Source organism: Engystomops pustulosus, chromosome 5, assembly GCF_040894005.1.
Source record: "Engystomops pustulosus chromosome 5, aEngPut4.maternal, whole genome shotgun sequence".
Lineage (NCBI taxonomy): Eukaryota > Metazoa > Chordata > Amphibia > Anura > Leptodactylidae > Engystomops > Engystomops pustulosus.
The window spans coordinates 139,903,328-139,928,466 of record NC_092415.1 but is presented as its reverse complement, the minus strand read 5'-3'; the positions used below and the strand labels follow the sequence as shown (position 1 = coordinate 139,928,466).

The window sequence follows — 25,139 nt, the reverse complement described above, 5'->3', positions numbered from 1 at the left end:
AGAATCAAAATACTCTCTTGGCCCGCGTATCAAAACCCTTGCTTCATGGAAATCTAGTCCATTTGCAGAACACCCCTAATGTTAGGCCTAGACACCCCAAGTTTGGTATGAGGTGAGAGGAAACAAGATACCCTGATGATTGGAAACAATGGCAATGGTTGTGTCATCTTCCGATCAAAATTTATGGTATTTTAATAAAAACCCAGACACAGAAAGTACCTCTCTGGAGGGAGGAGGAAATGGCGTCCCCATAGGTTTAGTGAATTAGGGAATCTGGAAAAAGTCCTTGGTCAATCTAGGAACTGTTATCATCAGAAGGCTGGTCAAATCTCTCCATGCTGTGTCCCTCAACCAAGATATCTCTCTCTATCTCATAGTAAGGGTATTTTGTTTCTTCATCCCATAACTGTTTGTATGTATTGTATTTATATTGTTTTGTAACTTCTTTTTTTTCCTTTAAATCTGATAAGTTTATGTTTTGAGTGTATTGTTAATTATGTACATTAAAGTGTTACCTTTAATAAGACTCTGCTTGTAGCCCTAAAGAATCTAAGTTCCTGAAGGGATTACTTTGCCAGGTTCTTCGGCATATCCTATGTAGTGATTGCATGTTTTGTGTGAAACATCAGTGTGCATTGTCTGTGTGGTTAGGTGAGGTGCTTAGTATAAGTAATTTGTGGGTGGTGGCGGTGAGTTGGCTTGAGTGCTGAGTGCTCAGGAGTAAATTTAGCGTAAGGACACCATTTTGTGTATGTAGGTGGAGCTTAAGGGCTAAATTCTGCTACTCCATAGAGTAGGTGCATCCCGCGGTTGGACTCAAGAGTGGTAGTTCATCACACACAACAATTCAAGGTTTTTTTTCTAGACAGTTTTGATTGATTATTAGTGTACATTAGTAGCAGTAACATGCCAGGTTATAAAATAAATGTATTAAATACTTGCAGTCATGCCTGCATATACATATGAGATCATTCTGTAATGTAATCTTAGCTTTAAAGGGGTTCTCGGTTTGTATACTATGCCCCCCAGGATGTGTCAAAATAAGAAGAAGTGATACCTCATTCTGTCTCTCCAGTCCAGCACAGCGTTCTCATCATCACCGGTCTCTGTAAGTATAGAGCAGCTCAGTGATGATGGGGGTGCGTACTGTCAAGGCTACATCAACATTGAGCCTCTGTATATATTAGTGTGACAGAGATATTAATCCTTTTTTATTTTTCCATCAAATAAGATGACAGAAGGAAACTGTTTTTTTGGCCCACATAGTAACCAGTGACAAGTCATTTAACCACTTAACGGTGCTGGACGAGTATGTACGTCCTAATAATTAATACTTAACACATCAGGATGAGCATATTCGTTCTGCAGATCATGCTTGGGACTTCCAGTGTACTAGCACAATCAGCAGCAGGAGGCTAGTTGTTATACACAACCCGGTCCCTACTGCACCTTTCCCAAAGTACTGCGGTGTATTGTACCAGGGATCATGGACTTGGAGGTGTAAGTCTTCCCTGTTGGGACATTAAAAGAAAAGTTAAAGTTTAAAAAAAATTTCATGAAGGGTATCATGAGTATTTCTGACCTTGACTGAGAGCATGTCATATTGTGAAAGGCATAAAAAACAAAAAAATTATCAAAAAATCTAAAAAAAATCTATCAAAATTGGATAATAACTAACACAAACATTATCTTACCCACAATAAACATGCCTAACATAATAATTTTATTGGAAAAGTAAGGGTCCAGCTCACAAGAGCTTACAATCTGTCAGGATAAAGGGGTGACACAAGAGGTATAAGAGCTTGTACAGTGGTCCTTTAATTCTTTATTATGGGCCAGAACAAATAAAAAATCAATAAATAATCCTGCATAAAGCAGTCACCAGTCGCCATCTTTATATATAGAGTCCAAGGTGTGCAGTGACCTGTATATTGGTTTCTTGCAGGAATACATAGACAGGAGGACTGCACAGTGGAGGTTAGTGAAAAGAGAGTGAAAGTTACATGCAGTTAGGGAATTTGATAGTCCTGCCTGAGGAGATGGATTTACTATCCTCATAGTAAAATTTAAACCCCTGCTACAAACGTGCGATCCTGATTTCATGAGGTTGTGTGATATTTACATGAGGTTCGTGTAATCTTAGTCATTCAGAATAAATTATTTTAAAGATTTAATAAAAGCGTTTTACCTTTAACTGTTTCTCATGTGTGGCACTGGCAAAAGTGACTTCCCACAAACGGCCATAATATTACGATGAGGTTTATGTGCATTTTCCCTATCAACCATCCCGACGGCAGTCCCTGGTTCTGATAAAGCACAAAAAAAAATATATATCATTAACAAAAATTTTAATGAAAAATAACCAAATTGATCTTATTTCCATTCAAACCTTGACATGTTTCCATACATAATTTACATGCACACATTAACCCCTTAAGGACACAGGCTTTTTTCACTCATTTCTCGCTCTCCATCTTCAAAAATCCATAACTTTTTCATTTTTCCATGTACAGAGCTATGTGAGGGCTTATTTTGTGCGTAACAAATTTTACTTTCCCGTGATGTTATTTATTATAACATGCTGTGTACTGGGAAGCAGGAAAAAAATTCCAAATATGGAAAAAACCGCATGTGTGTCACGTTCTTGTGGGCTCAGTTTTTATATTTTGATACATCGGGCATTTTGGGACGCGGCGATACCTAATGTGTTTGTAATTTTTACTGTTTATTATGATTTATATCAGTTCTAGGAAAAGGGGGTGATTTTTTACTATTTTATTAATTTTTTAAAAAAATTTAACTTTTTTTTTCTTTTTTTCACTATTTCTTAGACCATCTAGGGTACATTAACCCTAGATAGTCAGATCGTTCCTACCATATACTGCAATACTACTGCCTCATTGTAACGAATGTGCAGAAACCATTATCAGACCCGAGGCTGTCATGGCAACCGATCGCCGCCCCCCGATGACGTTCAGGGGAGCGACGATCGGAAGATAGATGGCAACACCCATGCGCCACCGTAGAGCTACGGCGCAGAGCGTTAAGGAGTTAATGGGACAGATTTATCAAGCTGTCTGAAAGTCAGAATATTTCTAGTTGCCCACATCTCAGCTTTTGTTTTACCAGTGCTCATTTACCATGGGCAAATGGCTTGATAAATCTGTTCTATTTCTAGTTCTATTTCCGATACTTTTAAAGGAAATCTACAAAAGGCTATAGACTGTCTAGCACTGTCCCTCTGCTCCTGCTCAGCACTTCACCCCTCTCTTTGCCTCCTGTAATCTCACTGTAGCATTAGAAGTTTCAGCACACAGTAGGAGGGGGAAGTGCTCTCCACAGTGTAACAGCCTATTAATCTGCAGCACCGAGGAACTCTGGGAACCAAACCAGGATCCCTTTAAAGGAAATCTACAATAAAAATCTAGCATGATAAACAAAGGGACACATACTTATAGATCCAGGCATCTATTAACTTTTAAAATTGTCATAACTAGCCATTACCAGAACCCCTCCGTGCTGTAGCTTCAAAGTCTGTTTCACCGTGCAGGAGCAATTTTCCCTCCCACTGGGCGAGATAACAACTGGAAGAAGGAGTATTGCTGATGTAGCATGATTTTAAAAGTTGATTCTAGAAGGAATGAGGCCATGGTTAACAAATATAAGAAGATTACCCCAGTAATGATGCCTGGATCTATGAGTTAGTGCCCCATGGCTTATGATGCTTGATTTTGCTTATAGATTTCCTTTAAATTCCCCAGAATTATTATTTCCCAGCACATGTTTGGTTCAGATGCTTGTTTCTGATATCTAACCTTTTATTAAAAATGGTCCAGCAATCATCCTTGACAGAGTCTTTCTTAAGGTTACTACGAGCCATACCTTCCTGTGCCCCAATGCATAATGGTACTAGTCCAGTCTAGTCTATAGGTAGTCATCGTAAGTATGTTTAACCTTCTACTTTTCAATTGGTATGCAAAACTTATCTTTCGCTAAAATCATTTGACTAGTGAGAATTCTTCCACAGGTTGCACTGGACATCTCTATAGGATTTCCATATGGGTTCTGCTTTTCCAATTACCCTGAAAAATTTTTCCGAAATGAGTACATGCTAAACCTTTATTCCACTATTATTTAACCATTTCAGCCTTCCATAATCTTTTTAGAATACCTGAATGGGGATGATCTCTTAAGTACAATGATAACCTGGTTTTGCATTTGCTTTTCTTCCTCCCTGAAGGAAAACCATTATATTTGCATGATAAAGGCTTTAATTTTAAGCTGGGCAGAGACTTGTAACAGCATGGTGGCTTCCTATTAACATCTTCACACAGATGTATAATAACAAAGAAAAAGATTATATATCATTTCAATGATAATTATATAGAAACCATTTGTGAGCACATTTGATGAGCACTTGAAAACCTGACTACTCTAACACAAGTACCTTTGGCTCAATCATTCCTATATGTATGTTCTGTAGGTATGTCACTGGTACAGTGTAATGTAAAGGGAATGTTTTGGGAATTTCTGCTTGGTACTCTTCTGAAACTAAATAACAAAATAATACACTTTTTATTTTCTCATAGTAGATTTCTTTATTTTATTTCATATTTATGGTTACAGGGGCAGCACTTTGTGATACACTTTACAGGGATCTCACAACTATAGACCTTACTAATTTATATGCCAATCTGTTTAGTTCTTTCTTCTGTATAACATGCTGCCGTTTCATTGAATTGAGTTTTCAATCCGAGGAATTCCCTTTAAGTATACTCTATTACTAATATAATAGCTAAAAGCATTTCAGTTCACAAATAACAACCAGTTCAAATCTCAATTATTTCATAAGTTTTTTGCATCAGTTATTGTGAGCCAAAATCAGGTGTGGAGACACAATAACACATAATAAAAGATGTTCACTTGTTCTGTGTGTTCTGTTTTGACTCCCAATATGTAATTTAAAATCAAATTAAAATCAGACTAAAATATAATAAGCACTTGACATAACTTTTGTTTAATAATCTGCTTTTTGAATGCCAATGGTGAATACATGAACGTGGGAGACGTAAATAACTATAATACACTGTGCCGATGAAGAGTGTTATTGAAAGACTCCATTTAGAATCACATTTACAATGAACATCAAGGTCAGTTAGGTGATTCATTTCAGTATTTTATATTTAGTAAATCAGTGTTTTTCTTTTGTTTTAATAATAGAATATTGAATATTGAAGTACATTAATATGTAAATATGTAATATTCGGCTTCTAGTTCATTTGTTTTGCTGCACATTTGAGGGCTATTGTACTGAGTGCTAGGCCTCATGCACACGTGGGCTAAGGCTGAGCTAGCCACCCACACAACGGCTTGCTGACAGCCCCATAGCCTTCTATGGGGCACGTTCACTGTGTGGTTTGGCTTGTCCATGCAGTCCGTGCCTCACAGCAACGGCGATGTCCCTACTGCCTGCACTGCAAAACATAAGTCCGATCCTATTCCTGCCCATCTTTCATGTGCCGGCAGTCACTTCCTATAGACATTGGGGGGTGATGTGAGATGGTCTTCAAGCGTTGGCACACAGCCCATTGCTTGTGCCCAACAAGTCCAGAGCGGATGATCAAGAGAATTTATGTTTTACTACTGTAGACATAGAAGTTCCTCCTGAGATTTCAGCTGAATGCTAAATTGACAGTCACATTTTTAATAGTGCAGCAGATCCTGAAGTATATGCTATGTATATGTTGGTGCTAATGGAGCCATGGAAAGAAGTGAATTTTTAAAGCTTGTATTGAGATTACCTGTTCACAGAACTATTTTTCATGGCTGTGCGTGCATCAGTGAGTATCATTGGCTGTGTCACATAGACTGTAATAATCTACATTGTTTTACTGCCAGGATGCTTGAGTAATAGATCTCTCCTGGACAATATCAGTTGCAATCCTTTGTGACTCATAGCCCTTGTGTTTATGTTATGAAAGAGGAGCTAGCCAGGCACATTACAGTTCATTCAGTGATGCCATTTGATCTAGACTGTATGCTTGTCCCATGTGTGAGACTATTACCAACAAGCAAACAAGAACAGACACCTTGCATAGATCAGGGTTCAGTGAAAGTGCACCTCATTCTTTATCCTGTGAAAAAAAGAGAAACCTGATGAGTGGCTGACAAAGAAAGCATTTGCCTCTGTAATGAAACGGTATCTCCAAGCAATGGCTCAAATAACCGCTCTGCACATTACGGACACAGCGAGTCCTACAAAGTCTCGGAGGGTACGAAAGTCTAGAATTTGTGCACATTTCACATATAAAATTAATTTTAATGTTTTGTATATTATTGTAATAGTATTGTCATACAGTGGGTCCATGGACTGTACTGTGCTCCTAGCTACATTTGTAAAATACTATAAGAGGCTATGATAGGAGTCCATTGGGTTGTACCGTGCTCCTGTGTTTTGCATAAGATTGTACAAGAGCTTTCATAAAGGTCTGTAGAGCTGTAAAGTGGGCCCAGCTATGTTTTTTATAGGATTGTAAAAGTGCTTTTTTAGAGGTCCATAGCTGTAATCTGCACCAGGCTATATTTTAAAGCAAATCTACCATCAAAATCAAGCATGATAAACCGGGAGCACTTACTCATAGATCCTTGCAATGTGACTGTGCTAATCTTTTTCAAGTTTTATCCATGCCTTCCTTCCTTCGAAAATCAACTTTTTAAATTATGCCAATGAGCCTGACAGGCTTCTAGAACAGATTGATTATCTGTATACATATGGCGACTCGTAGAGTCCACACTGAAGGAGTAAGCTCCTTTCTAGTAAGTATGAGTCTTAATTCATACATGTGTATAAATCTGTGTTCGGTGGATCTGTAATGTGGTATCCATAGCATTACTTATTTTAGTATTGTGTACATTAACTTGAGGGCAATGTTCACAGCATGTTCTCAAATTTAATGTTCAAACTGTGGATACATCCATTCAGTCCATATCCCATTACTCCTCAGTTCTACGAGGTGTAAAGTGTGCCTCTACAAAAGATGATTCAGCCAGCATGTTCAGTTCATCCTATTTATTACTGTTGTACAGTAAAGCCGTCACCATTCACATTGTGGACAAGTATTTAATGATAATGGCCAGCCTTATTCTATACCTGGCAATATAACCCTGTAGGGTAAAAGAGCTCAGCAAATTGCAACATAGGTAACATAGTAGAATGTGTGAAAAATAACTTTACACTCCATGAGCTATAATTTGTCAAGTATTTTTGCTGCATTTATAGTGTGTGAAAGACTGTCAGATAATGGCAAGTGTGACTGTTAAATGGTGGCTATAAACAGAACAGATCAACGGAGCTATCACCACCAGCCTGAGGGCAGAATCCTATAGGAAATATTTTTAGATTGCATATTAAATGCATTATTTCAGTTTCCGTTCTCACATTTTAGCAAGGTTAATACACTTACATTAGGCTGGAATTATGCAACCATAATAAGTCCTTATTATACAGTATCAATTCCTGCCCTTATTACAGGTCTAATAAGCTGAGCTGCTACATGGAGTGCATGAGTGTCAGGTCTTAGTAAACAAGGTTCAAGCATTAGATGAATAGGTCTGATGCTCTGCCCTCCGCACATAATATCAACATGTAGTATAAAGCACAAATCCATTGTTTTTCTGAAACACTTGACCCTAGTGAATTTTATATGCCAATATGACTGTATTGTTGACAAGCAGAAGTACATATAATATAATTCTAATCAACATAAAAATACATCAAAAGAGAGAGAAATGTGAAGCAGATTTTTCTGAAATGCATTTTTTATTCACTAATGGCCAATAACACATGGTATTATCCTACCTGGTACCAATCGCATGTTACCCCAAACCTAGATATTCACAATGGTCATTCATTCTATCTATCTATATATCTATCTCCTATCTATGTATCTATCTGTAGCTATATCAATTTAATATTTATGATTTAAATTTTAATATCCAATTTTAACCTTTCTCATATCAATCTATTATTTATCTATGTCTCAGTTTTATATCTATCTCTAATATGCAGCTATCTTTTTACTGTGAATTTTATGAAATATATTCAGGCTCCATGATACATTTTAAATTCAATCTCAGATATCACATCACCCTCGCACAGCTGCCAGGCATTTTTAGAATCAGTTTCTATTTTTAGCTATGTAAGAAGTAGGTAAATGTGTGTACTACACCTCTGGTGTTTTCATATTACAACGTCTATGTTTTGCTTTACTGTATACTGCTGAGTGTGTTCCTAACATCTGTGCTACTATAATTAGAGCAGGAATATGATATATATATATATATATATCATACAGGCTGGCTGTATACAGAAGGGGGGCATTTTACATACCGTATATACTCGAGTATAAGCCGATACAAGTATAAGCCGAGACCCCTAATTTTACCAACAAAAACTGGGAAAACCTATTGACTCGAATATAAGCCGAGGGTGGGAAATGCATTGGTCACAGACCCAGCCAAGTATATAGCCAGCCAGCCCCCTATAATATACAGCCTGCCCCCAGTAGTATACAGCCTGCCCCCAGTAGTATACAGCCTGCCCCAGCCTGCCCCCAGTAGTATACAGCCTGCCCCCAGTAGTATACAGCCACCCCAGCCTGCTCCCAGTAGTATACAGCCACCCCAGCCTGCCCCCAGTAGTATACAGCCCCACCAGCCTGCCCCCAGTAGTATACAGCCACCCCAGCCTGCCCCCAGTAGTATACAGCCACACCAGCCTGCCCCCAGTAGTATACAGCATGCCCCCAGTAGTATACAGCCAGCCCAGAATTAAAAAAAAAAACTTATTTACTCACCCTCCGGTGGCCACGATGCGCAGCGCTGCTCCCCCGATGTCAACGCGGCTCCTCTTCTGGCTTCTCGGCTCCTCTTCTTGCTTCCGCGGTGTCTTCAGTCTTATTTAACATCGTGTTGTTCTCTCCCGTGCGGCACCTAGTATGACGCGACGCTGCTGACGTCATACTAGGCGCCGCACGGGAGAAGAATAATGGCGGCGCCCAGCACGATGTTAAAGAAGACAGAAGACAGCGCAGAAGCAAGAAGAGGAGCCGCGATGACATCGGGGTAGCAGCGCTGCGCACCGGGGCCACCAGAGGGTGAGTATATAAGTTAATTTTTTTTAGTCCATTTTTAATTATTTTTTACAAGTATTGACTCGTGTATAAGCCGAGGGGACATTTTTCAGCACATTTTTTGTGCTGAAAAACTTGGCTTATACACGAGTATATATGGTATATGAAATGGGAATTGTCCAGGGTTATTATTTTTATAGATCACAATTTTAAATGATCATTCTGTTATACAATCATGGGTGGACTGACTATTAGGTTTGACTAGTTTGTGGCTGGTGTGGGGCTGGTACGGGGCTGGTGGAGCTGGTCGAAAAATAAAAAAACATGTACCTACCTTTCCGACGCTCCCCCGAAGACCCGCTGATGCAGTCCGGCCAGTGGCGACAGCTCTGTGTGCACCAGAGTCGCACAGATTATGACGTCCGCAAGTATACAGGGGGTTGGGGCTGGCTGCATACAGGGGAGGTGGGTTGCTGTATACAGAGGGGGGCTGACTGTGTACAGGGCAGGGGGCTTGCTGTATACAGGAGGGAGCTGGCTGTATACAGGGGGCAGGCTGGCTGTATACAGGAAGGAGCTGACTGTATACAGGAGGGAGCTGACTGTATACAGGGGGCAGGCTGTTTGAATACAGGGGGGTGGCTGTATACAGGGGGGCTGGCTTAATGCAGGGGGATGGCTGGCTGTATATAGGGGGTGGCTGGCTGTATACAGGGGGGAGCTGGCTGGCTGTATACAGCAGGGAGCTGGCTGTATACACAGGGGCTGGCTGTATACAGGGAGCTGGCTGACTGTATAAAGGGGGTGGGGGCAGGTTGGCTGTATACAGGGGGTGGGGGCTGCTGGCCGTGCATAGGGGGGGCTAGCAGACTGTATACAGAGGGGGCTGGCTGTGTACAGTGGGGCCAGGCTGTATACAGGGGGTGGGGCTGACTGACTGTATACAGGGGAGAGCAGACTGTATACAAGGGAGCAGGCTGGCTGAATACAGGGAGGCAGGCTGGCTGTATACAGGGGGGAGCTGGCTGTATACCGGGGGGGCTTGCTGTGTACAGGGGAGGGGGCTTGCTGTGTACAGGGGAGGGGGCTTGCTGTATACAGAGGGGGGGCTGGCTGTATACAGAAGGGGGCAGGATGGCTGTACATAGGGTTGGCTGGCAGGCTGTATACAGAGGGGGCTGGCTGTGTACAGGGGGGGGGCTGGCTGTGTACAGGGGGGTGGGGCTGGCTGTGTACAGGGGGGTGGGGCTGGCTGTCTGCATACAGGGGGGGGCTGACTGTATACAGGGGAGCAGGCTGGCTGAATACAGGGGGGAAGGCTGGCTGTATACAGGGGGGCTGGCTGTATACAGGGGGGCTGGCTGTATACAGGGGGGCTGGCTGTTTTCGGGGGCTGGCTGTATACAGGGGAGGGGGCTTGCTGTATACAGAGGGGACTGGCTGTATACAGAAGGGGGCAGGCTGGCTGTATACAGGGGAGAGCTGACTGGCTGTATATAGGGAGCTGGCTGGCTGTAAAGAGGGGGTTGGAGCAGGCTGTCTGTATATAGGGGGCAGGCGGGCTGAATACTGGGGGGGAAGGCTGGCGGTATACTGGGGGGGCTGGATGGCTATATGCTGGGGGGGCTGGCTGGCTATATACTGGGGGGACTGCCTGGCTGTATATGAGGGGGCTGGCTGTATACTGGTGGAACTGGCTGTCTGTATACTGGGGAGGGGCTGGCTATATACTGAATGGACTGGCTGTATACTGGGGGACTGTCTGGCTGGTGGTAGTAATAGTAGTTATATTCTTGTACATAGGGTCAGTATTATAGTAGTTATATTCTTGTACATAGGAGGCAGTATTATAGTAGTTATATTCTTGTACATAAGGGGCAGTATTATAGTAGTTATATTCTTGTACATAGGGGGCAGTATTATAGTAGTTATAGTCTTGAACATAGGGGCAGTAGTTATATTCTTGTAGACATGGGGCAGTATTATAGCAGTTATATATAAGGCAATGTTAAGTTATGTTTTTTTTAAAAAAAGATACTTTATTCCTGTATAAGGGAGGCAGTATGAGTCTCTTTCGCTGTGCTGTATACAGGGGGACTGGCTGTATACAGGGGGGTGGGGCTGGCTGTATACAGGGGAGGGGACTTGCTGTATGCAGGGGAGGGGGCTTGCTGTATACAGAGGGGGGACTGGTTGTATACAGGGGGAGCTGGCTGTATACAGGGGAGAGCATACTGTATACAGGGGGGCTGGCTGTACACAGGGGGGCTGGCTGTATACAGTGGGGCTGGCTGTACACAGGGGGATGGCTGGCTATATACAGTGGGGCTGGCTGTATGCAGGGGGATGGCTGGCTGTATGCAGGGAGGCAGGCTGGCTGTATACAGGGGGAGCTGGTTGGCTGTATACAGCAGGGAGCTGGCTGTATATAGGGGGTAGGCTGGCTGTATACAGGGGATGGCTGTATACATACATGGGGTGGGGGCTGCTGTCTGTACATAGGGGGGGCTGCAGGCTGTATACAGAGGGGGGCTGGCTGTATACAGGGGGTTGGGGCTGGCTGTCTGTATACAGGGGGGAGCTGACTGTATACAGGGGAGCAGGCTGGCTGAATAAAAGGAGGCCAACTGGCTGTATACAGGGGAGAGCTGGCTGTATACAGGGAAGCAGGCTGGCTGAATACAGGGAGGCAGGCTGGCTGTATATTGGGGGAACTGGCTGTATACAGAGGGGGCTGGCTGTATACGGGGGGCTGGCTGTATACAGGGGAGGGGGCTTGCTGTATACAGACGGGGGCTAGCTGTATACAGAAGGGGGGCAGGCTGGCTGTACATAGGGTTGGCTGGCAGGCTAGCTGTCTATATACAGGGAGGAGCTGGCTGTATACAGGGGGTGGGGCTGGCTGTCTGTATACGGGGGAGCTGACTATACAGGGGGTAGCTGGCTGTATACAGGGGGTTGGCTGTATACGGGGGCTGGCTGTATACAGGAGAGGGTGCTTGCTGCATACAGAGGGGGGCTGGCTGTATACAGAAGGGGGGCAAGCTGGCTGTATACAGGGGGGAGCTGACTGGCTGTATATAGGGAGCTGGCTGGCTGCATATAGGGAGCTGGCTGGCTGTATACAGGGGGTGGGAGCTGGCTGGCTGTATACTGGGGGGCAGGTGGGCTGTATACTGGGGTGGAATGCTGGCTGTATACTGGGGCTGTATACAGGGGATGGGGCTGGCTATATACTGGATGGACTGGCTGTATACTGGGGGGCTGTCTGGCTGGTGGTAGTAGTAGTAATAGTAGTTATATTCTTGTACATTGGAGGCAGTATTATAGTAGTTATATTGTTGTACATATCAGGTAGAATCATAATAGTTATATTCATGTACATAGGGGGCAGTATTATAGTAGTTATATTCTTGTACATAGGGGGCAGTATTATAGTAGTTATATTCTTGTACATAGGGGGCAGTATTATAGTAGTTATATTCTTGTACATAGGGGGCAGTATTATAGTAGTTACATTCTTGTACACATGGGGCAGTATTATAGCAGTTATATATAAGGCAGTGTTAAGTTGTGTTGTGTTTTTTTTTTTTTTTTAAAGATGCTTTATTCCTGGGAGGCAGTATGAGTCTCTTTCACTGTGCTGTACATGTTAATTTAGACCATCTATATACAGTTTGTGTGGAGTTTAGTAACTCCAACTACATCACATGACCACGCCTAATTGTTTTGACCCCGCCCACAGAATGAGGCCACTTTTTTTCCAGGGCCACTTTAAATTCCCAGTCCGCCCCTGTATACAATACCCTTAAACCCAGTTATTCATTAGGTAAAGTAATTTATTCTTTAGTCACTAAGACTGTTTGGGTTTCAGACTACTGGGTAAAGGCTGTTTCATCCATACTGGAGGACTTTGATGATTGATATACTTACTTTTCTTTTGCTGAGATTGAAAAAAATTCAATAGAGGGAAAACTTTCATGTCCTTTATCTCAGGCATGTATTACCTGCCAAGTTTCCAAAAGCCTCAACCTTTATATCGTAACATCCCCTGATTGAAATGAACAGGAATGAACATTTTTTGTGTCTTGATTTTCTTCTTGGGGTGATATTTCTATGCCTTCTAATAGCATGTCATAAATGTCAGAAATGTTTTAATATATTCGTACACTGATGTGATTCTTTTCTATTGACTTACATGTAACACCTATTAAAAATGGCAATTAAGATGGTAAGAAAATCCCTTGTGCAGAGAAATCTATTTGTGAATCCACCATTACCCTTTGCAAGAGGGTTTGACAAAAATCTGGAAAATATATTCATCAGGAAAGTAAACAGTCACAAATCATAAATTCACTGAACATCCTTGCTGCTAGAGTTATGTCTTTCATCCATGGTATGGTAGTTCTAACATTACATATATTTTCTAACTCTTACAGGGTAGGCTAAACAATATGACTTATAAAATAAATAGCACCAATAAAAAACGTTGTTTGATCTAATGTTCAAAGGTTTCATTAACTGGCGGAGATAGAACCTCACGCGGCCCTGTGATAAACACCAGTAGCTTTGGCAAGCCCATTTATGAGCTTGTGCCACATGTTTTAGTTGTCACATATTATGACATCTTTTAGTGGCTCATGGTGCCATTTTGAGGTTTTCAATTTTATAATTTTTATGATATGTTAGAAATAACCTTTTAACTTTATTCTATTAATTTATTTAATTTCAATCTCCAATATGCACCCATCTTTTTACTGTAAATATAATGAAATGTATTCTAGCTCCAGAGATTCAGTACATGATACATTTAAAATTCAATCTCAGGTAGCTCAGCACCTTTCATAAAGCTGCCAAGCATTGTAGAATCAGTTTCTATATTCAGCTATATAAGAAGTAGGTAAATGTTTGTACTACATCTCTGGTGTTTTCTTTTGACTGTTTCTATTGTTTTTAATACTGTTTAATGCTCAATATATTTATAACATCTGTGATACTTTATTAAACAGCAGGGTAATCATAATATCGTTATATAATTATTTTTTTCTTGCTGTATTTCATCCTCTTGCCCAGGGCCAGATTAAGGGTCCCAGCGGTATGGAGTACCTCATTTAGTTTGGGGCCCCCCAGCTCAGCAGCCAATACGGGGCCCCCTCCCACAACAATGTATGTGAAAAAAAGATACCACATTGTTTCAAATATTATCCTAGGGCTGCATTCACATGACCGTCGAGGGAATGTATGTACGGCCGCAAGCTTGCGGACGTACATACGACCCCCATCGACAGCAATGGGCGTACAGAGCGATACGGTGCTGCACACGTGCGGCACCATAATGCTCCATACACAGGGAAAAGATAGGACAGACGTATGCCCCTCCCCCACCCCACCCTAGGCTACCAATTTAAATTTTGGTCCATGACAAATCAAAAAAGACATTGAGGGATTGGCCAGGGAGCAAAATTGTGTCCCTACATTGATGTTCTGCTCCCACAAAAATTATACTTCCCATTTCTTTTTACTTAATAATGTTATCAATTGACTGCTGCTAAGATGCTGCCTCAACGAACTGAACTAGTAGTGGTATAGTAATAGGTTTCCTTGACAGCCCTCTTCATTATTGAATGAATTTCTGTAGATTCACAGTACTGATTATAGCAATAAACAAATCATTATATCTCTATTCTTTACTATACTGTAGCCTATTGTGTCTTTAGGAATTTAAACAATTAAATACCTGGTGCTTGGTTTAGGCATCAACACAATGTTATCTCTGTTTGTGAGTTTGACTCTAAACCCATCAGTAGATCTGCATTACACCCTATAAGTATATATTCACACGCAGCGCATACTCATTCAGAAAAATAAAACTGAATTTTAGTTGTAGAAATTTCTACAACAAATCTGCTGTGTGAGAATATAGGTTTTATATTAGACTGTAGATCTGTAGATCACATAAAATATGGTCAATATTAAGGGTCAAGAGAAGCCACATTCTGTTTGTTTGAATGTACTTCTTTTATCTGTGTGTCATAGCTTTGCATTTTTCCATTCATCATCTTGGTTGTAAAAGTACTTTTCTCCCTTCTTTTCAGTTTATCTGAGCATCAATGGTTCAAAGCTGAGACACAGCAGAAATTGATTTTGAAGATAAATTGTCTGGGATAACATCAAGAATATAGAGGAGATATACCTTCAGATATTATGCACATATCCTCTGTCAGCAAATTGTATTAGTTTTTTTTATTAGAAATACAAGAAAGGCATACAGAAAACAATGCACTCCCTCCAGCATCAGTATAAGTTCTCAAAAACAAATTGCATAATATACCCCAAAAGTCCAATATGTGTGAAAGAAAATAAATTAATCTTACTGGTCAAAGGACTTTAGGGAGTCCCCTTTGAAGAAAAGAAATAGAAACACGTCTGGATGTCCTGTAATCAAAGTGTGGGAGTTTTTAAAATTTCAGGACTGAGGATATTGGGCCAGATAGCGGTTTCCAACATATTGGGGCACATTTACTAAGGGCTTTACACAAGTTTTCTTTCAGACTTTGCACGTTCTTTCTAGTGCAAACTGCTTGCACGGGTATTTAAGAAGTATCTGCGCCACAATTGTGTTGCATGAGACCCTTTTGTGGCACAGATGCACTAGGCAGCATGCAACACAAATTAGGGGGCGTCCGGTGCTCATTCGGACCGTGCGCCACATTTAACATGCAAGTCCAACAGAAGTGTGTTGAATGCCCCATGTTAAAGATAGAACAGAAAAAGAGTGGTGCACTCTGTCGGGCCAGTTCGGGGAGCACCAGACTCATTAACAAATCATGAATTTGGCGCACCATGCATAATACACAGGCAAGCAACACTTGTTCAGTTTGAACCATTCATAGTAAATGTGTCCCATTAACCTTCTTGAAAAGTCCTGCCTCTAGACCTAATAGATTATCTGCGCCCACTAAGGACTTTAGGAGTATATAGGATGATAACCCTAAAAGACTCACCCTAACTTCCTAGATGTTGTAGCTGAGAGGAAAGAGCGTATAGTCAGAGGTTAGGTAGAACCAAGCCATCTGTCCTCTTTAGAATGCTGAAATGTAACCATTTTATTGTGTGGAATCCCTTTCTTCCAGACTAGTCTCTAAAAATCTTGTTAATCTTATGGAAAAGTTTTTTGGAATTCAAACACTGTTATTGTGAAATACATAAATTATTTGTAGCATCAGCATCATATAAACGTTTAACCACTGTATACGTGAGTTTATTTTGATTTTGGATCTTGACAGCAGGATATAAACATTAAGGGAAATATATTTCTAAACTTCCATAGAAACAGTGATACAAATATATTTAAAAGAGCATTAACCCCTTAATGTCGCAGCCCTTTTTCGTTTTTGCGTTTTCATTTTTCACTCCCCACCTTCAAAAATCTGTAACTTTTTTATTTTTCCTGTGTGATGGCTTATTTTCTGCGTAACAAATTACACTTCAAAATGTTGGTATTTAATATTCCATGCCGTGTACTGGGAAGCGGGAAAAAATTCCAAATGCAGTGAAATTGGTAAAAAAACGCATTTGTGCCGTATTCTTGTGGGCTTGGATTTTACGGATTTCGTTGTACGCCCCAAATGAAATGTTTACTTTATTCTTTGGGTCGTTACGATTAAGGGGATAACACATTTATATAGGTTTTATAATGTTTTCATATTAACTAAAAAAATTAAAACCTGTATAACAAATTTTTTGGGGGATTTTGCCATCTTCTGGCGCTTATAACTTTTTTATACTTTGGTGTATGGAACTGTGGGTGGTGTCATTTTTTGCGGATTTTGATGACGTTTACAATGTTATCATTTTTAGGATGGTGCAACCTTTTGATCACTTTCTATAGAATTTTTTTTTTTTTTAAATGGCAAAAAAGTGCCATTTTCGACTTGGGGCGCGATTTTCCGTTACGGGGTTAAACGCAGTGAAAAAACGTTATCATATTTTGATAGATCAGGCATTTTTGGAACGCGGTGACACCTAATGTGTTTATGATTTTTACTGTTTATTTATATCAGTTCTAGGGAAAGGGGGGTGATTTGAGTTTTTAGGTTTTTTATAATATATTTTTTTAAAACTTTTTTTAATTTTTATTTTTACTATATTTCAGACTCCATAGGGTACATTAACCCTAGGTTGTCTGTAAGATCCTATCATATACTGCCATACTACAGTATGGCAGTATATGGAGATTTTACTCCTCATACATGCCGGGACCCGGGACCCGGCACCCGGCACCCGGCATGTGACGTAATACTACGTCACATGTCTGTAAGGGGTTAAGAAGGAAGATCACTCTCAGCAAATTCTAAGCGTCCAGAGAGCCTTAAAAACTTGTACAATGAATACATAATCTAAAATTCTAATACATACAGTGGATATGGAAAGTATTCAGAGCCCTTAAAATTTTTCATTCCTTTCACTCATTGCAGCCAATTGGTTAGATAAATGTTCTTTTTTTTGCTCAGTAATGTACACTCTGTGCCTTATCTTGACAGAAAAAAATAGAAATGTAGATATTTTTGCTAATATATTAAACAAATTAAACAAGAAAAATTATCACATGTCCAGAAGCCCTGGCAGGAGTATACCTTTGTGTGATCGCAGGAAGTAAATTTATTTTTGATATTTTATTATTTGCCAAACTCTAGAGGGCGCTGATTAGAAATTTTGATGGACCTTATTTTGTACAGACTAATTCAAATCATTCACACTACAGACAATGGGGCACATTTACTTACCCATCCTGCGCGATCCCCGAAAGTGCATTGTCTGACCAGAATGCACATCTGCCGCGATTCACTAAGATCATGTGCCCGATTTCCTGCATGTGTCGCACCTTCTTCTTCCCGGTGTATGTAAGAGCATTGTCTTGCGACACAAATTGAATCTTAAATTGTGTGCTGAGTCCGAATAAGTTGGATTATCCGACGGCCCGCCCCCCTCTTTTCTGTCAAATGCTGCGCCACAATTTGATTGCATTTGACGCAATCCCTAATTAAATACCTGTCACATCGGCACGCATCCCGGAAACTTCGAAAATCTGATGAAAGTGCGATCCGCTGACCATTTGTAAATAAGCCCCAATATGTCAACAAATGGATCTTATGTACAGGCAGTGCAGAGAAGCTGAAAACTAGTCATACACAAATGCATAGGGAACGTTTGTTAGATACTTATGGATATGGTTATGCACATAAACAAGACTGGAACAGCATCATATCATCTTGTATTATCATAACTTGTCCTCCATACGTCACATTGATTTAATTCTTTCAGTGCCATGAAGACTCCTCTGGCAAAAAGAGGCACCAAGCACATTTTGAAGCTAAATACTTAGCCATTTAGGTTACGTCCTAAGATATACATTAGAAGTTGATTATAGCTGAAGTGAAGATGTCTTTCCTTGTATAGAAAGCATCTGGGCAACATAAGATAAAATATGCTATTTAATTGGCTTAGTGCAACCCTTCTAAATTACAGCACATGTCAAATCAATAATGAATGTCATTCCAGACACTTCATGATTCTATAATTTTCTCTTCTTAGATGCACTAATGAGGTTTGATTGCTATATCCCCTGCTAGGCCATTAGAAGAGTCTTTTTAGGAGCAAAGTGAATGTGACTCACTGCAGTCAATTCCGCTGAAATACTTTTATCTTTTATTAATCAAGCTTTACTTTACTAGTCTGGTATGTGTTTGGCCAGATACTCGTGCTGATCATGGAGTCAACTGCTATACTACACAACTACTCTCTTCAAAAATAGATAAAAAACATTTCAATAAGGATAAATCAGGACTACTCCACATTTGGCTTTCTGCTGGATCACAATGACCATTGGCTGGTCTCAAGTATAGTGTAAGTAAATGATCCATGGGCCAAGGCTGGCAGGATAAGGTTGTAGCTGAAGAAACAACTAAGTCATTCAAGATTTTATTGAATAAAAAATTATGCCGTGATTGGTTTCTAAGAGCAACAAAGGCCACAATAGTTACTTCTCTTGAATACCAGAAATATACACTACGAATGTTCAAACCCCATACTTTGGAGCTGGAGCTAAACAGCAATGGGTTCATCATCAGATAAATGACAATAGATGAATAATGATTAACCCTTTCTATACAATTGCACATTTACATGATCTTCAGATGATTTTACACTGTTTATATTCTGTTATCATATCTTCTAATTGCATAACAGTAGCTTGTGCAAGTTCTTGCTCATAATTGTATGTTGTAAGTGAGCAATCTTTTAAAAATGTGCATTCTCTTTTTAGTGTTTGGACAATTTTACAACCTGTGTTATTTTAACTGCCCATGACACTTCTCCCTTGCAGGACCTTAAGCTTGTTGTCATGAATACTATCATAAGGTCCTGGAAGGGCGATGGGTCATGAACAGTTAGGATCACATATCCTTGCTTTTGAGGCCATATGAAGAACATATCAATATCAGAACTTTTAATAGATGTATATTGGCAAATAATATTCATGAAGTAGAGTGGCCAACACATTTGGGATTATATAAAAAAATATGTTTTGTTACTTACATCTGATATAACAAAATCATCTGTCAAGGTTATCTGTCAACTCCTTTTCCTTGCTGAACCCCTCTTTATCGTCATATTTTTGAAGGTGCTTAACCATAGATTCCAGTGAAGTTGGATTTTTTATTTATCCACCTACCATTCCTAAACTATCATAGGCTAATTAGGTCCTTTACTGTCAGGTGGTTGGTGCCAAACTTACACTGTACCAGGACCACCCACCTGACAGTTGAGAACTAAATAAAAGTATTGGGTTATTATCAATAATAATTGTAGTGATTACTAAGGGACAGTTGGGGCTCAAGAAAAAAAAATCAACTGTCATCAACAGCATCAGTAGAGTGGCACTTATTGAGTGCTGAAAGGTTTTTTCTTTTCATAGGTTTACAAAAATATTACAAGGAAACATTAAACTGATTATAACATCTTCATATTTTGTTTACAGCTCCAGAAACTCAAGAAATCGCTGTCATTCAAGACCAAGAGTGTACGAAGTAAAAGTGCCGACAACTTCTTCCAAAGAAATAATAGTGAAATAAAGTTCCAAGTTGATTTGGAGCCAGAAGGTAGTCCAACCAATTCCAGCCAGATCCAAAGTTCAGAGACTCAGCCTTCAACTCCTACCAAAGTCCCACAGCCACCTGACAGCAAAGCACATGTTTTTCAGGAACATGTCTTTAAAAAGCCCACATTTTGCGATGTATGCAACCACATGATTGTAGGTAAGAGTTGTCTAGATTTGTTTATAGGCATAATTTGGACTCACTAAAACAAGTATTCAAGTAAAATCAGAAATGTCCATCTTATTTTGGCTGGACATCTAAGGATATTTCCATCACAAGTTAAGATAAATATTGCTAATCTGTCTATTGACATAGTTACAGCCATGAAAATTTAACTGGTCTAGTGTTATGGCAGATTGCTCTGCCTTTAAAGAGGTTGGGATGAAACATGCTTATAAGGTGTTCTGCCATGCGGCCCAAATTCAGGAAGCTTCCTTTTCTCTTTCAACATTGCCACATACAGTGAGTATGGAAGGTATTTAGACCCCTTTAAATGTTTCACTCTTTGTTTCATTGCAGCCAATTGGTTAGACTAAAAAAAAATATTTTTTTGCTAATTACACTCTGCACCCCATCTTGACAGAAAAAAGCGGAACCATAGATATTTTTGCTAATTTATCAAACAAGAAAAACTGAAATATCACATGGTCATAAGTATTCTGACCCTTTGCTGTGACACTCCTTTTAACTCACATGCTGTCCATTTCCTTCTGATCCTCCTTGAGATGGTTCTTCTCCTTCAATACAGCCCAGCTGTGTTTAATTAAATGTATTGGAATTGATTAGGAAAGGCACACATTTATCTATATAAGAACTCACAGCTCACAGTGCATGTCAAAGCTCATAAGAATGATGAGGTCTAAGGAACTGCTCAAGGAGCTCAGAGACAGAATTGTGACAGGGCACATATCTGGTCAAAGTTACAAAAGAGTTTCTGCAGCACTGAAGGTTCCCAAGAGCACAGTGGCCTCTGTAATCCTTAAATGGAACACATGTGAGATGACCACAGCTCTTCCTTGAGTTGGCCTTCCCTCCAACTAAGCAATCCGTGGAAAAGAGCCTTGGTGATAGAGGCAAAGAAGAACCCCAAGATCACTGTGGCTGAGCTACAGAGATGCAGTAGGGAGATGGGAGAAGGTTCCACAAAGTCAACTATCACTGCAGCCTCCACCATTCGGGCTTTATGGCAGAGTGTGCCAACAGAAGCCTCTCCTCAGTGCAAGACATAGCCCACATGCAGCTTGAAAAAGAAACACATGAAGGACTACCAGACAATGAGAAATAAGATACTCTGTTCTGAAGATTGAATTTTTTGGTTATAATTATAAGTGGTATATGTGGAGAAAACCAGGCACTTCTCATCACCTGCCAAATACAATCCCAACAGTCAAACATGGGGGCGGCAGCATCATGCTTTGTTTTTCAGCTGCAGATACAGGGTGACTAGTTGCAATTGAAGGAAAGATGAATGTGGCCAAGTACAGAGATGAAAACCTCTTCCAGAATGCTCTGGACCTCAGACTGGAACAAAGGTTCACCTTCTAACAAGACAATGACCCTGAGCACAAAACTAAAATAACAAAGCAGTGGCTACAGGACAACTCTGTGACCATCCTTGACTGGCCCAGCCAGTGCCCCGACCTAAACCCAATTGAGCATATCAAATCCAAGTGTGAAAAACTTGTTACATCATTCCCAAGAAGACTCGTGGCTGTCCTAGCTCAAAAGTTGCTTCTACTCAATACAGAGCAAAGGGTCTGATTACTTATAACCATGTGACATTTCAGTTTTTCTTGTTTAATACATTAGCAAAATTATTCACATTTCTGTTTCCTATCAAGATGGGGTGCAGAGTGTTAATGAATTAATGAACAAAAAAAGTAACTTCTTTGATCTTTCCAGCTGGCTGCAATGGAACAAACTGAAAAATGTAAAGGGGTCTGAATACTTTCTGTACCCGCTGTATACCTGTGATATCTCAATGAATTACATGTTTTTAGCAATATGATAGAGGATATACTGGTATTAGGAAAACAAGATCTGTGTCCTCAAAGTTGTCCAGTGTACACAGATCGCTAAAAATAATGTTTTTATGGCCAGTAGACATTCATTTATTATTATCTGGAATCTGCATTCAGAGGAATGTTGGAAAGAAACAGGTTGTTCTAGCTTTCTACAGACAGAAAATGGTAAATAAAAAAGTAACATTACCTTATTTTATATACATCTTATAAAATGCAGACCCATGATTCCTCCTTAAACCTGTATCAATCTTTTGGTTTGTCTAAAATGCTCCGTGTGAGAGCAAAATGTCCTGACTGTAAACTAATGTTAGTGGAATATATAGTGCTGAGCTGTGTGTACAAATCACTGTATTATATTCTCCTTGAACAAATTGCTCACACAGACTTGTGTAAAAAAACTGTGTAGAATGAAAACTATTGTTCATCCTGCAAAAATAACCCCTTACACAGCTTTGTAACAGAAGTATAGAAAAGACCAGTGTCAGAATATCACTATAATAATCATTTTTATGGCCCATATTTTGCACTTTTTGGTTTTTTTTTTTATAGATATCTGCTTAAAGGGAACCTACCACCCCGATTCTACCTATAAAGGTAGAAGGGGTGGTAGGTGGATGAATGGGACGTGAGGATAGCCCTTTTTGGGCTAATCCTCACGTCCCGGCTATCTTTTAGAAACGTTTATTGCGGGCATATGCAAATTTATTTATGCGGCTACTGGGGCGTGGAGTAGCCGGACATGAGGCTACTAGTCGCGGCTACTCCACGCCCCAGTAGCCACATTACTCCTCCTACCATTTAATCTCCGGCGCGCAGCTCCTCGTAGCTGCGCGCCCTCGTCCGAGTCCCCCGGCATCTGCGGCCTACTGCGCATGCGCAGTAGCTCCGGCCCCGGAGCCGCGGCTGCGCAGCCAAAGGCCTGGGTTCTGCGCATGCGCAGAACGCAGGGGACTCAGACGAGGGCGCGCAGCTATGAGGAGCTGCGCGCTGAAGATTAAATGGTAGGCAGAGTAATGTGGCTACTGGGGCGTGGAGTAGCCGCGACTAGTAGCCTCATGTCCGGCTACTCCACGCCCCAGTAGCCGCATAAATAAATTTGCATATGCCCGCAATAAACTTTATAAAAAGATAGCCGGGACGTGAGGATTAGCCCAAAAAGGGCTATCCTCACGTCCCATTCATCCACCTACCACCCCTTCTACCTTTATAGGTAGAATCGGGGTGGTAGGTTCCCTTTAATTGTATTGTATCGACCTGAGCACTACCAATTCCATCACATTTGTAATTTTCTTCTAGTACACTCTACCCTGTGCCAATAGGTAGCACATATTGTTTCTAGGAGCCCTCATACAGCTCTGTACTGTAGATATAAAAAGTCAAAAACAAATTTATGGTATGTAGAATGCAAGGAGTGACAGAAGGAAACTGATAAGATAGAAAAGAGTGGTGGGAAGGGGTTAAAAAAATCAGGCCCTGCATGACATGTATTAGTAAAACTGTGCTTCGAAGGCTTTTATATTTCAGATGCTAAAATGTAAAGATACTAAAGTCTTGCCATATATTTAGAAATTTACCTTAGATATTCTTGGCTCCATTGCATTGTTAACTCCAGATATAAAGATTCAGGGCCAAGGCCATGACGAGCCATCTGGTATTGCAGCACAAACAACTGAAGCCATGAAACAGAAGCTGTTATTTCTATTTAAGAAATGTACCATGATTTATCTGTCACACTGACGAAATTTACAAGCTTAGGACAATATGTTCAACAATAGCATGAGCCATCAGCTTTGACAAAAATAAGTCACATTTATTACAATTTAATTTATTGCCTGTCTACAGTATAGAGGCCAGATGGAAAATTACTTCCCCCATAGAGACATTCGCTGTACTGCACCATTAACATTTATCTGTCTTGTTTACTCATGTCCCATTTCTCCTCTCCACTTTCGCGACTCTCACCTAGATGAAAAAACTAATAAAAAACTGTATATAGTGATAAGAACTGGGATGCTGAAATTTATGTAAAGTCTCAGCAAAGGTTAATAGAAAAAGGATTACGAATTCTCCACTGCAAATTTTTGTAAATTCTTCCCATACATATTTATTTTATATGATTATGTTATATCGAGGTTATATTATTAATCTAATATAGAAAATCTGAGTGTATGTGTGTGTATGGTATGTGGGTTATGTATGTCCACTAAAGGAATCTGTACTGTCATGTTTACAATCACCAAATGTTGCACAGCCGCTCAATGTGACTCACGTCATAGGGAAGGGAACGTCATAGACTCGGTTTTGAACCAAAATTTTCACACCACACTTTCTAAAATACACTTAATTAACCACCATAAGCAGGAGCCATTGCCTGTTGCTGCTGTGGCAGTTAGAAGCCGAGCAGTGATTGGTTGCTATTTTGCCACAGGTCAAAAATATGAGCTCTGAGCCGTGATTGGTTACTATAGGCAATGAGTATAAGGCAGCTTATGTGTGAGCTAATATGGATTGGGATACAGATATAAGGGAATATTTATCAGAAATGTCTGATTTAAAACAGTTCCAGCTGTACCTGATAACCAATCAGAGATCAGCTGTAATTTTATAAACAGCTGTGGGAAAATTAAACTTGAATTCTGATTGGTTGCCATGGGCAACTAGAACAGATCTGTTCTCAGAGACTTCTGATAACCCCCCCCCCCCCCCCCCCAACCCATAGACAGTCAGAGACAATTGTAGACAGAGACAGTAAGAGACAAATACAGATACGGTCTGTGACTGACAGAGCCAGTCAGTGTCAAAGTCATAGACAGACAGACAGACAGTCG

The 25,139-nt window shown here is 40.5% G+C and overlaps 1 protein-coding gene and 1 long non-coding RNA gene across 3 annotated transcripts in view; one reads left to right on the top strand and one right to left on the bottom strand.

Annotated features, from left to right (window-relative positions):
• The window catches only part of STAC (SH3 and cysteine rich domain), a 156,178-nt gene that overhangs the window by 26,093 nt on the left and 104,946 nt on the right, over window positions 1–25,139 (top strand). For both annotated transcript variants that reach the window (XM_072153226.1, XM_072153224.1), the window contains exon 2: window positions 20,170–20,446. In XM_072153226.1, coding sequence (XP_072009327.1) covers window positions 20,170–20,446 — 277 coding nt within the window. The remainder of the gene's footprint in view (window positions 1–20,169; window positions 20,447–25,139) is intronic.
• LOC140133257 (uncharacterized) lies at window positions 1,073–24,702 on the bottom strand. Its single transcript, XR_011855857.1, has 4 exons — window positions 24,581–24,702; window positions 23,886–23,980; window positions 2,189–2,306; window positions 1,073–1,511 (listed from the first exon to the last, which is right to left on the bottom strand). It is a non-coding gene; the product is annotated as an uncharacterized lncRNA (long non-coding RNA).